Source organism: Cydia pomonella, chromosome 2 (genome assembly GCF_033807575.1).
Source record: "Cydia pomonella isolate Wapato2018A chromosome 2, ilCydPomo1, whole genome shotgun sequence".
Classification (NCBI taxonomy): domain Eukaryota; kingdom Metazoa; phylum Arthropoda; class Insecta; order Lepidoptera; family Tortricidae; genus Cydia; species Cydia pomonella.
The window spans coordinates 16184523-16198422 of record NC_084704.1 but is presented as its reverse complement, the minus strand read 5'-3'; the positions used below and the strand labels follow the sequence as shown (position 1 = coordinate 16198422).

General features: G+C 37.5%; 1 protein-coding gene across 1 annotated transcript; it reads left to right on the top strand.

Moving 5' to 3' along the window:
- Positions 1-1077: 1077 nt before the first annotated feature.
- Positions 1078-6311, top strand: LOC133534475 (uncharacterized). The gene is made up of 3 exons (XM_061873624.1): positions 1078-1588; positions 1983-2191; positions 4747-6311. Exons 1-3 carry the CDS (start codon positions 1330-1332, stop codon positions 5764-5766), a joined length of 1488 nt encoding a protein of 495 aa, XP_061729608.1. The 5' UTR covers positions 1078-1329; the 3' UTR covers positions 5767-6311.
- The last annotated feature ends 7589 nt before the right edge of the window (positions 6312-13900 follow it).

Sequence of the window (13900 nt, the reverse complement as noted above, 5' to 3'; positions counted from 1 at the left end):
TGTTAATAACTAGATTCACTGAGCACTTGCACTGCACAATGCCATCCTTACCGCGTTGCCTTCCTTCATAACCATGTCACAGGCTCTTAAGTATGGCTCTTGTCTCACCAGAAAGTTGATGGTTGATTGCTTGCGCTTGCATTTTCGAGATCTACTCTCATTGTATTCCGTCTCATCTCACAAAACCGAAAACAAACAATGACAAGAACACGGGTTAATAAATAGGTCAATACCATAGCAAATGTATGTAACTATGTACAGTACATTGAAAATTTAAAACAAAACTTTTGATTTATGCAAACGAAACGAACTGTCAATCGTTCTCTTTAGCGAGCAAAACAAACAAGCTAATGAAATCTTGTATCATTTATATACTATCAACTCAACTGTTTCGACTATGAAACAAACATTTAAAAGACCAAGCAACTTACATTTTTATGCACCTCTATACAAGTGAAAATAAATTAAGTGCATCCAATATCTATGTGGGCATTTGAATTCATAATCCCGCTTTCTGAGATGTAGAAGTCCATTGTTTTAAAGCTCAGTAAATGGGGTTTATCATACAAACCACTGCATCCAGTTAATATTTCTTTTATTACATCAATACACCGTATTAACTAAGAACAAATCGTACATAATATCGGTCGACGGCATTCCGCCAAAATCTGCCAGTTCTCTATATAAAACTAAAATGACCATAAACACAACAACCAAAAAGTATAAAGCCCGGTGCATACTACACGTTATTATCAGTATAAGGCCACATACAGGATATTAACTATTGTGATGCTTACAGGCAGGGTCACTATCCACTAGGCCAGACCTAATTAAAGTAATACTTATACGTATGATTTTTTCCTTTGGACTTACTTGTAGTCGGAGACTTTGCATGTAGGTAAATATCCCATAGCAAAAAACATTTAGATTGCTATATAGATGAAAGAACATATATTTTAGCAAACTGCAGTAATATTAAAATGATTTTGTTCATTAAAGCATGAAAAAGTAAAGTATAGCAATAAGTCCTAAACATAATGCATTGTATACATGAGTCCAATAAACGAATATGAATATAAAATTATACTCAAGCTTGTCCTCGAGGTTAGCATTTATCACATGTAGTAACACATACGGTGTCGCCATTCACGCACTTTATTTCGGAGACTTAGCGGCAAAAACATTTGCTCAAACATTTTTTTTTTTTTTTTGGCGGGTATATTGTAACTTATCTTACCTGGCTTCTACCCGAATTCGCGCCATCATTCACATTTCAGTGCTCCGCCACTCCGCACGTGAAAAATTACGCCGCGAATAAACGAAATAATCATGGTCAAACGTACACGTACGAATTCAAATGATTATGAGTGCATTGCGAGAAAAGTTAAAAAACTCGAACGCATGTTAATTCGTGCACGGCGTAAACGTAGTGATCGACAAGGATCTGCCGCATCGCTGTCGCCGTCTTCCGGATCACAATCGTCGTCGTCCAGTTCATCTTCGTCACGGTCCAGGTCAGCTTCACCGCGCCCGCGGCACCGCGCACCCTCAAGACCTCGTTCGTCGCAGGAGCCGATAATCATTGAAGGTAAAACGCTCACCTAACCGTTTCTTTCGTTCGAATAGACCGTTAATAGTCGTTGCAATGGACATAAAATTAGGAATGCGGGCAGCTCATGGGGCTGTCACTTACCTAATATTGTCACGCAAGGTAGCATTGCAGTCGGCACTAAGGCCAACATCTCTGCTACTACGACTGCGTCATTGGATCATTGTAATTCCTAGACGTATTGAGCGTTACCTTTCTTCAACGGTACAAAGCATTGCAGTCCGCATTGAGGCCGACATCTTTGCTATATATTTATTTAATAAAACATAATATTGTACCGACACCCGTTCTTTTGGGCATATAGCAATGCAGTTAGCATCTAAGGCTAACATCTTTGCTTTTTTTACTACAACGTCAGATCGTTGTATTTCAGACGTGCCCGACAACGAACAGGAATCCAGTGTAAGGGTCATCCACCCCGCGCCCGTCCGGCCAACGGAAAGATTGGCCACACCTCTTCAGATGCGCGCAGCAGAGAGCCCAGCAGCGCCTGCTCCACCGCTGACGAGAAGGTCTGCGCCTGCTTTACTTTCGACAAGCGCCGAGCCAGCCCCGACCCCACAATTATGCGTCGCTCAGGAGGTAAACATCTCACCAACATCGTTGCCGCTAGGCGAGCCAGCTATGGACGCCTCTGACGCAAAGGATCTCGACGAAGATCTCCTTAAAATATTAGGGGACGACCCCTCTCAAGTCAGAGTCTACGGCAAGGAGATCAGACCTGATCTTGCAGTACGCTTGCAACATATAGCTACTAATGGGCTAGGTAAAGATACACGTAAGGAACTTTTAGACAGGTACTTACCTCCTGCAAATAGCGCCTTGATTGATGCACCTACCCTCAATCCTGAGGTAAAAGCCGCCGTCCATGAACATGTCTTTAAGAGGGACAAAAGCATAGAAATACGACAGAAACAGATTTCATCTGCAATTTCCGCCTTATCAGAGAGCCTTACCTTGCTCTTGACTGAACAACCAAAGAACACAAAGCTGATACAGCTATTAATGGACTCTTGTAAGATTCTATGTGACAGTCAGCACGCAGAATCGTTAGTTAGGAGGAACTTTATTCTTCATAACTTAAAGAAGGAGCTTAAAGACGAATTACAAACAACCAAAATTGACAAGTTACTCTTCAGTCAGGAACTTGCGGAAAAAATAAAAGCCGCTAAGGCCATAAATAAATCAGGAGATGATTTGAAAGCCACACCATCGACCTCAGGTCTGCAGGCTAAGAAGAACAATAATAATAAAGTACCCCCCAAAAATTTAAACTGGCGAGGTCCTCCCCAGAATTATTACAGGCCGAAGGGTACTCAGAGGACGAAGGAGCCTGCACTGAAGAGCCGTCGCGACAACTCCTCGAGAAAATCATCGCATCCGCATCACAGGCGCAGCACCCGCCGATAGATATGGTAAAGTTTGCCGGCCGCTTAGCTCACTTCAGCTATCACTTCACTTCAGTGGTCACTTCTAACTAACGACAAAATTATACTCTCGTGGATACAAGGTTATCAAATACCCTTTTCAAGGCCTGTCGTACAGCGTACGCCACCTGCCCCTAGGGCGTATTCTGATTCAGAGAGAACACAGTTCCGACATTCTGTTAGCGACCTACTATGCATAGGCGCCATTTCGGAATGTCAGAGCTGTGAAGGCCAATTTATATCCCCAGTTTTTTTGGTACCTAAACCGAACGGAAAAGTGAGATTTATCTTAAATTTGAAAGAGCTAAACAAATTTATAAATACAAAACATTTTAAACTTGAAGACCTACGCACGGCCTTGAAATTAATATCTAAGGATAGCTATATGTGTAACCTAGATCTCAAGGACGCGTACTTTTTAATACCAATACATGGATATTTTAAAAAGTACCTTAGATTTACTTTCCAAAATAAATTATATCGGTTCAATGTCTTGCCGTTCGGTTTAAACAACGCACCTTATGTTTTCACTAAAATTATGAAGCCAATCATTAGTCTGCTTAGATCTTGCGGCTATCTGTCCACCGTGTACCTGACGATTTGTTATTGATATCTAGGTACCCTAATACATGTCTAGAAAATGTATCAGACACTATAAACCTTTTACAATCCCTAGGTTTCATTGTAAACCATGAAAAGAGTAATTTAACATGCGAGTTGTAAATTTTTGGGATTCATCATAGACTCAAAAAATTTAGAGGTTACTTTACCACTGAAAAGAAATTGAAAAAATTAAATCTGAAATTAACACATTCCGTAATTAGAAACGTTGTTAAATTAGAGATTTTGCTCGTGTTATGGGTTTACTTACTTCGGCATGCCCAGCTGTCGAATATGGTTGGCTTTACACCAAAGAACTAGAGCGTTGTAAATATTTAAATGTAATTGATGATGACAATTTTGATAAGTATATGACAATTATGATAAGTATTGTCTAGAGATCTATAGTGATGCCTCAACTATGGGATGGGGGGCCGCCTGTGGTAACGACCGGGGTAGTGGGTTGTGGAGCGCCGAAGAACGCTCACAACACATAAATTATTTAGAGATTTTGGCCGCCTTTTTTGGACTTAAAGTTTTCGTAAAGTCTTATCATGACTGTCAAATTGACAATACAACGGCTATTTCCTACGTTAACCGCATGGGTGGTGTACAGTTTCCACACCTTACAGACGTAACAAGAAAGTTATACTTTGTTCGCATCTTACATAAGCTCTGCTGATAATGTTATCAGCGTCTGCGATTATGTAATCGCAGACGCTGAATCTCTTCGAGTCTATCCAGATATAGAGTGGAACTGTCACAATATTAGTTTCAAAAAATTGTAAAAGAATTCGGATCTCCTTATATAGATATTTTTGCAAGTAGAATTAAGAAAAATGTAAAAAATATATTTCATGGCACAGGGATTCTGATGCCTTTAATATAGATGCATTTACAGTGCCGTGGTCAAGTTTCTATTTCTACGGCTTCCCGCCTTTTGCAGTCATTCTTAAGACACTAAGAAAAATAATAAATGACAGAGCTCACGGAATTATCGTAGTCCCACTTTGGCCCACTCAACCGTGGTACCCATTGTTTCAAAGCCTATTAGCTTCTAAACCTTTATTTTTTCAAACCGAATAAAGATCTTATTATCTCTCATTCCAGCAACCGAGATATTCACCAAAAGATTACCCTGGTTGCAGGGATCTTATCAGGACGTCGATGATGAAGAAATTTGTACCAGAATCTGCAATATGCATTATGCTGGCCTCTCTGTCAAATAGCTCACTAAAACAATATGATTCTTGTCTCAAGAAATGGTTTTCTTTTTGTATTAATAATCAAGTAGATGTTTACCAAGCATCTGTTCCAAATGTGATTTCTTTTTTAACTGATTTGTACCACTCTGGTGCTCAATATGGAACACTAAATAGTTGCCGGTCTGCTCTTTCATTAATCTTAGGTGCAGACATAGGCAATGATAATCGTATGAAACGTTTTTTCAAAGGCATATTTCGCTTACGTCCACCTTTACCAAAATATAGCATGACCTGGGACACATCTGTAGTTCTGAACTCTCTTGCAAATTGGTATCCAAATGCAACTCTTAATTTAGAAAAAATATCGAAAAAACTTGTAACGCTTCTAGCTTTAACAACAGCACATCGAGTTCAGACTCTTTCCAAAATTAACATTAAGAACATTGAGTTTCATGTCAATGAAATTCATATAAAAATTCCAGATTTAATAAAAACTTCGCGCGTTGGTGTTGCACAACCAACTCTTGTTTTACCATATTTCCGAGAAAGGCCGGAAATATGTCCATGTGCTGCTTTACATTCTTATTTAGATGTGACAAAAACTCTTCGTAGTAGTGATGTCCTATTTGTAAGCTTGAATAAACCACACAGAGCAATAACTTCCCAAACCTTAAGTAGGTGGATTAAGAATACTTTGCAAGAATGTGGTGTTGATATATCAATATTTACAGCCCACAGCACAAGACATGCTGCGACGTCTAGGGCTCATAGATTAGGAGTCAATTTAGATGTAATAAGGAAAACTGCTGGGTGGAGTGGTACCTCCAGCACGTTTGGACGCTTTTATAATAGAATTATTGTTAAAAATATCAATTCCTGTACCTTGGCAAGAAGTATATTAAATGATTCATTGTGTGACAATTAACAAGGTGATAAAATATTGTTTAATTATTTTCTGTTTGATCTTACAGTTGTCCATAATTGGACTAAGAATACATTCTCTTTATACTGATTAACCTGACGTTTTTTCATTCCAAGTATCATTCCTCTCAACATCTACATGTGATAAATGCTAACCTCGAGGACAAGCTTGAGTATAATTAATGATTAAACGAACTTACCTGAAGTGAAGTTCGATCATAATTATACGATTAGCTTGTCCGAAGAGGTTAGCATCCCACCCTCCCTAGGTAAACCCCTAGAGAATTGAAAAGAAGGAGTGAAGATTGCCTCTGAACTAAATGATGGCGCGAATTCGGGTAGAAGCCAGGTAAGATAAGTTACAATATACCCGCCAAAAAAAAAAAAAAATGTTTGAGCAAATGTTTTTGCCGCTAAGTCTCCGAAATAAAGTGCGTGAATGGCGACACCGTATGTGTTACTACATGTGATAAATGCTAACCTCTTCGGACAAGCTAATCGTATAATTATGATCGAACTTCACTTCAGGTAAGTTCGTTTAATCATTAATTAGTGGGGTTGCCACTTACTTTTAAATTTTTTACTCTTTCGTTCTAAAACTGCCAAAAGTCAACGGCATTACTCATACATCCAATGAAACTGTTAGAGAAAAATTCAATATTAAATAAAAATACAATGAATAAAATAAGCAATGTTTATCTTAAATTTTAGTTTATTTACTTACATGAATAATGCCAAATAACTTCAATAACCCAACTTTAACAATGTAATGTCGTAATAACGTATGAAGGGGAGACTTCGCGATAACTCAAAAACAGCTAAACTGGTAATGTCCGCTATAGTTTTCATTTAATGTCATTCTTTTTTTATAGAATATACTTATATTTTATTAAAACCAATAACACACTTAAATAAGAACAAACTTAGAATAAAATGTAACCTAAAATTAAAACTACCTACGAAACTAAAATTAAAACCTACAAAAAAACAACAACATGGGTGACCTAGTCCAATATGTCATTCATAAACTCTACTTCTACGATTTTTTGCATATTTTTGGACCTATGGTTCAAAACTTAGAGAAGGGGGGGACACATTTTTTTCTCTCTCGGAGCAATTATCTCCGAATATATTCACTTTATCAAAAAATATTTGTTGAAGACCCCTATTAGTTTTGAAAGACCTTTCCAACAATACTGTAGGGTTGAAGAAAAAAAAATCACCCCCACTACGTCTTTTTTTAAATTTATTTATCAAAAAAAGTTGGTACAATATATATTTTCATAATATTTCGCCAAACATAACGTTAATCGGCGAATGTTGCACTCATTTACAGTTTTTGTGTACCCGATCTTATCTTATGAACTATTTATTTATCTTAGTATGTATGATTATGACTTATTCTAAGTACTTACTATGTTACTACGTGTAGGGGAGGTACCCTAAAAAAAAATGTATTGTACGACTTTCTTGATTTATATATCCATGCCAAATTGCAGCTTTCTAGCACTAGCGACCACGGAGCAAAGCCTCGGACAGACAGACAGACAGACAGACCGGACATGGCGAAACTATAAGGCCTCTTAGTTGACTACGGAACCTTAAAAACGGAAAATGTATGCGAATATGCAACAAATAGTAAGACACAAATTAACGCCTAATTCTAAAACTACAATCATAAAACTACCCTCAAGAGACAATTGCTAAAAAGTAAAAAGGAATAAAATAAAAGGCAGCCGGAGTTCACTCACGTCATCCCTCCATTACAGCATTGTCCTGCGACAATGGGCCGGGATAAAGAATCGCGGCCATTAGGTAAATTTCCTTATTCATTTTTTGCGTGACACCCGAGGGTAGCGGTAAAAAGGACGCGCATTTATCATGGCTGGAGAGCTTGAGATTGAGATCTCGACGCTTGAAGGTTTTTGCTGTAATCGATTGAAGTGCAGGTGTCGGGCGAGGTTTGGTATAGTACCTCCCTACTCTCCTTGTTAAAACAAGTAGCATTTCACTAGCACTAAGATGCGTGATATTGAAAATATGGTTCAGGGCTTCAGACGGTTGGTCATGATCAGTGTTTAACTTCATGTAAATCGTAAGTAAGTATGTACTAAGTACATGGTATACAAATATATAATCTATAGTTTAAGTAAAGTGCTAGCACCACGGCAACTATACATCTGGCAAGTAATTATGTATATGGGAAGACATATAGATGATATGGTATTAAATGTTAACCCAGCAAACCTTCGAAACACAAGAAGTAAATATAAGATACCAATTAGGAACAGCGCTGCAGCTAAGAGACACTACTTATATATTGGACCTAGGATTTTTGACAAATTACCAGGTGATCTACAGGACATACTGCAATCGAGCTATTCAAACGGGCCTACTCAAAATAATCAAAATAACGTGAATAGGCTAAATAAAGAAACGAAAGTGTTTCTCCAGAGTTTTTCCTTTACAGAATTTAAGGAATTCTACACTAAAATATTTCCCCAATAGATTGCTATACACAGACATACATATATATATATATATATATATATATATATATATATATATGTCTGTGTATTGTATAACAAATACTATACACCGTGTTTTTTTTTATTTGCGTTAATTTCGAGGGTGCATTCCTGAGCTTAAATTAAGTAACTTCCTCAAAGACACCGATATTCTAATTAACTCTATTTCGGAGATAATCAATCATTAATTTTTATCTTATAAGGCCCTTACGAGCGTGTACACTTGCCTTAGGGCCTGTTTACTTATTGATTAATGTTTAGTGTGAGTTCATACATTTGCTACTAAACGTAAGTACTATCTCGGACGATCGACGTTCGAAATGACATTGATATGTCACAGTTTTCAATTGTTTGGTTGTTTTAAATGGAATGCCCGTGTTACAACTACGCTATATGCAACATTTAGTTACTTTTTATAAAAATAAAAATAGTAAAAAAAAACAAAATTTTTTTTTTTTGTAAATTAACTATGCCATTTAGTTTCCTTAAACGTACTTACCGATACCCCGAAGTTAACGAAATTCAATAAAAACACGGTGTATATATCTACTTACAAAATTTTAATACCCAATATACGTATACAGTATGCTATATATGTATGTAATAAAATAATAAGAAAACTACACTGTATATAGCCAGTAATGCATGTTTAATTAAATAATCAAGCTTTTTTCGTAGACTGAATAAATTTTATATTAGGTATAGGAAAATTACTTATCCAAAATCCGATCGCTCTCTAAACTTGGGTCACATATATTGTAATTAGCCCTAGCACAGGCCTCGGTCTTTTTGGGCTGTTACTGCACACTATGTCTTTAAACGCTGGTTTCAATTCAAATGTATAATTAGATATAGTGAAAATTTTGCTGTACATATTTAATGAATAATAAATAAAAAAAAATAAAAAAATGCCTACTTTAACCTCAGACATCGCCACTGTCATCAATGTATTTCCTTTGTTGTTTTTATTATATTTGTTTGACATTTAGAATTTATTCTAGAAACAATCTAGACTAGTATTTTTTATACATTTTTTTTTGTATGACTGTATTTTGTGAAAGTTTTAGTATTAAATTTGATCTATGAATTATATTCATTAGTATTATATATGGAATAATATTTACAACATCAATAAATTGCTCTGATAATTAGATTAAGATAAGATATAGATATATGTAATACTGTCTTACTATTCATAAGTGCTTGTTGCTAGGCCTACATGAATAAAGTATATTTGAATTGAATTGAATTGATGTACCTACGGTTTTTTGAGTGCCTACACAAGATAAGTGTTCAATCTTCTAAAAGTCGTTATTATTACCCTTTATTCTATTATTCGTCTGCTGTAGATTCTTACAATGCTGACACTTCTATTGGCCTTACATGAAGTCTAAAGTATTATACGTTTTCTAAAATGAGGCATATACTTATTTCTACCAAGTATGTTTCACTGAAGCTTATAATAAAATCTACTTACCTTTAAATCTAAATAAATCAAACTGGGGCTCTACTGACTACAACAACGAATGTAAACTCCGAACACATGTATCTTCAAGGAAGAGCTCTTCCATCCCGTATTCGTCATCAATAATGCGTTATAGAAAAATAATTTCAATTTGGGGTGGCTGCATTATTCCAGTCACGCGGGCTGCAGGCGAGTGCGGCGGCTGATAGCAGCGGGGCTTATCGGAAACGGCTTACGGTGACCCCCGGCCCGGGCTTGGGCCCCCTGCGACATTCCTCCAACCCTCCGATCGATCTCAATGCAAATACCCACGGTAGGGGACCCTCCACTATTGTTTCTTGCTCGTAATTTTCTTATTGCTTTTCCGAAGTTTTCGACCGTCGTAGTTACCTATAGCTGAGCTGAACAAAGATGTCTATCTGTATTAGGTATAATAAGATTTCGCAAGAAACACTGTTATTGCAAAGTTGGTAGACAGCTTTGAGTTACTGCGTAATCGTAATACTTGTATGAAAGTATCATTTAGATGCTTGGAAATGAACAGTTATTACTATTAAAGTAAAAACTTGCTTCATAAACGCTGCAATCTACTCTTTACCGAACAGGAATATCGAGAACTGTGTAACACGTTTACACGTGTAGGCAGTTGGATACTAAGTCGAAATTCCAAATGCTAATGCCACATATAAATTCCATCTCAGCTGAAGTTACTGGGTAATACCTATCCAAGGTTCCATTACGTGATGGCTGATCAAAAAGTCTTATTTGGTTTTATATGCCACTGAATATTGAGCGACTGTCGTATAATATCTGCAATGAGATGTACGGCGGAGGGCGTGAGATGGGAGAGTATCAGCGTACCTACCTACCTATTTGGCCTACGTGAGGCTTTGAAACGAATACTAAATCGATTCTGTGTCTAAAGACTCATTTCGATCACATATTTGTAACGATAATTTCTTAACGATGTGATTTATGATGCGTATTATGACATAAACGAATGTGTTACTTAAAATGAATAAGTAGGTATAAATTGCCTTTGCCAAGCAGTGGTACAATATGGGCTCATAATAATAATAATAAGGTATAAATTAAATGTTTATATTAATCGGTCGGTGAAAGGGATCAAAATAATGTACATTCCCAACACGAACAAGTCAAAAACTTACAATAATATATACCACAAGCAGTTGGTACTGGTAAATTAAATCAATATACTTAAGCAGCAAAATATTTACTAAGGCAATTAAAAGTATGGCAGGTAAAGTGCATAATTGGCGTTCGCGTGAACATTAGGTGCCACATGCGATAGCTGAAGCGAATTCTGTGCGAGGGAGCTGCTGTGTTTTGGAAACCAACACTTGTTATTCACGCTCCCTGTTTTCCTGGCGTATTTATTCATAGGTCGGCGCGTATTTTTTACTCGCTCATAAATATTAAACGCGGCTCGTGCCACTAGGATTTTCAATTCGACAGTTTCGCCGGATCCCCTTAGATTTTAGGCTTTCTTTCCGCGGATTAGAGCGGCCTGATGTATGGCCGCGGGTGGCGGTAAATCAAATTTTGATTGGTATTTTCTTTGTGGAAAGTCGGAATCGCCCGATGGGAGCGTCGCATAACGTGGGTTAACCGATCCCCTGGCGCCGCGACCATCTTATGTGGATTACGATATTTTGTATTTCTTATTCTGAGATAGACGTGCCGCGTCGCTGCCCAATTTCGCACTATCTTAACATTCCCAATGAGGTATGTATAGCTATCGCTTAGCTGCTCCCAGTTATTTTGAAGTTAGATCATGCCTTGTACGTCCTTTCTAATAGTTAGAGAGTTTGAAATAGGTCGACACTCGACAGTAGACAAGCGTAGATATTTATTTTGAAAAATATATACCCATGTACAAAATGGATGTACGCAGGAACTGAGTAATGTGTAGATACTTACGTGTAATCTAGACCTGTATAATCTATAGACGGTCTCATACTAATACCTGTGCCATTGTTCCATATTTAGTTTATCGCTTCAATAATCGTAGCAAAAAAAAAACTAAAGTATCTCTTATAAAATGACAAAGCAATAACACTCAAATAGCTACTTTAAGTTTACTTAGGGGCTATTGGAATCAAATTTGCTTGGATAAGTTGATTTTAGTGAAATAACTCTTGAGATGGCGCGCCCGCGGCGAGTCGTAACCGCTCGTGTGATCCAATTGCGGGAGAGAGCCGCTTCAAACGGATGAAATCAAATTCAGCCGCCCTTTAAATATTTGAACTGATGCTAGATTGGCGGGCGGGGCCGTGGGGATGCGTCGTACTATTATTTTCAGGTAAAAAATCGAGGAAACTGACTCTTACCGGGGTTATTTAGAGGGCGCTCATGCTCGCCCATAACAGGAGGTAATATTACGATTGCTTCGGTTTTATTCATAGGCCTCATTCTTTGGCTCCGATTTAATACATAAACCGTTTATTCTTGATGATACCGCAGGACTTGTTAGTAAAGGTTACGTTTTATTCTTCGCGTCCTTTTCGTTATACCATACTTCGTCAGCACAACGAGGCGTTCGCAAACAGAAACGTATTGTTAACGAAACTTACAGTTAAGCATACTTTGCAAAAATTGAAAATCGTATAGCGTCGCCCCGCGACGCCCAGCGGGCGGAGGTGGGGTCTCCTCCGGATAAAAAAAGGATCTCAAGAAATGCTCGACCCTTTTTATACTAAATAGATAGCTAACATGACCTGAGTGGAGTTTCAATAGATGCTTTCTCGACGGACGTAGCGACCTGTAAGGAATCGAGGGGCCGGTGAAGTGAGGCGCACTCCACGCCTCCGCCGTGTGTCGCAGTTTTTCCTTTTATTTTTTACGCGAGCCCTCCGAGGGATAAGAGCTGGAATTCTTTTTAAATTGGAAATGTTTTCTAAGAGGATTACAATTTGCGGAGGTGTACGGACGGTATTGGGAATAAGGGATAGCCGTGTAATAATGTTTTGTGTTTAACATGCTTAGAATTCTTTAAGGAGTTTTCAAGTGGGGTTTTATTTCAAAATACGTTTCCGGTTTTCTATTCCTCGTTAATTTTTTATTATATTCGTTTTATTTATTGTGGATTTGTTTGCTTTCCACTCGTATCAACACAATGAATATGTAATGGGAGCGTTGGCATACATTTTTATAAAATCGATTCTCGAGAGACTAATTCGCACATTACTGTAATCCGCTGTGAATAAAAACATTGAACTATTGAGCAGTTTACAATAGACGAACATGCCAAATAGCCGACGCACGTGATCCCAGTGTGTATAGTTGAAGCCCATGCGCTGAGTAAAGAATAGTCGAAATTGTAACTATGCTCCCCTAATTGTAAAGCCCTTTGTCCCATTGCCACAAGGGCTACTATGGCTTGGTTGTAGGCCGTTGCTTGGGAATGCACATGATTATCCCTTGTAGTGGAAAGGGGCTTTATTTTTTAAATTCGCCTCCGCCCTTGCGACCGTCTGCGCAATTTGACCGGCTTTGTTGTTATAGTGCAAGAGCTGTGCTGCTAATTTTGTAGGTTCTAAATTATATGAAACACTATTGATTAGAGATTTGATTTAACCCATGAATTCTATCACTAGAAAGTGATCGAAATCCTCCTATCTGGTTATGGGTGCCCATTTGTACCTGTAAATACTTACTAAGTTTCAGACTAAGCCTTCATTAAGTTTCTTTCCGATTATAGTGTCATTTATAAATTTATATAAATTGTAGAATAAAATTCTTCGTTTTTAGAGCAATTGGTATGACATTTTTGAAGACACTATTCATGCTCTTATGAACCATAAAATAATGTACCAGCTCTTGGTTCGCCCCTAAAATCATTCACTAGGGTGCGATGTATTGAAAAAATATTTTTCTTCTTGCGACCGGGTTCCCATTTGGCTTTAAATTGTAACCACCCACAATAATTGAGTTTCTTTCGGGGTCTATAAGGCAAGTGCATAACATTAATCTGAAGAATGTGACATGTGACTGGTGGTCATTTTTAAATTAGATACACTGCAAAATGGGACATTTGTAGATACCAATGAATATCTTGAAGAGGACGACGTATTGTTATACCGCAATGAATCACAGTTTTGTCATAACTCACAAAACCATATAAA

Excerpts from the sequence above, each read along its gene's own strand:
- LOC133534475 (XM_061873624.1), top strand. The coding sequence starts at position 1,330 with ATGGTCAAACGTACACGTACGAATTCAAATGATTATGAGTGCATTGCG. Across the intron at positions 1,589-1,982 it reads GGAGCCGATAATCATTGAAG|ACGTGCCCGACAACGAACAG; the intron begins GTAAAACGCTCA and ends GTTGTATTTCAG. Across the intron at positions 2,192-4,746 it reads AATTATGCGTCGCTCAGGAG|CAACCGAGATATTCACCAAA; the intron begins GTAAACATCTCA and ends CTCTCATTCCAG.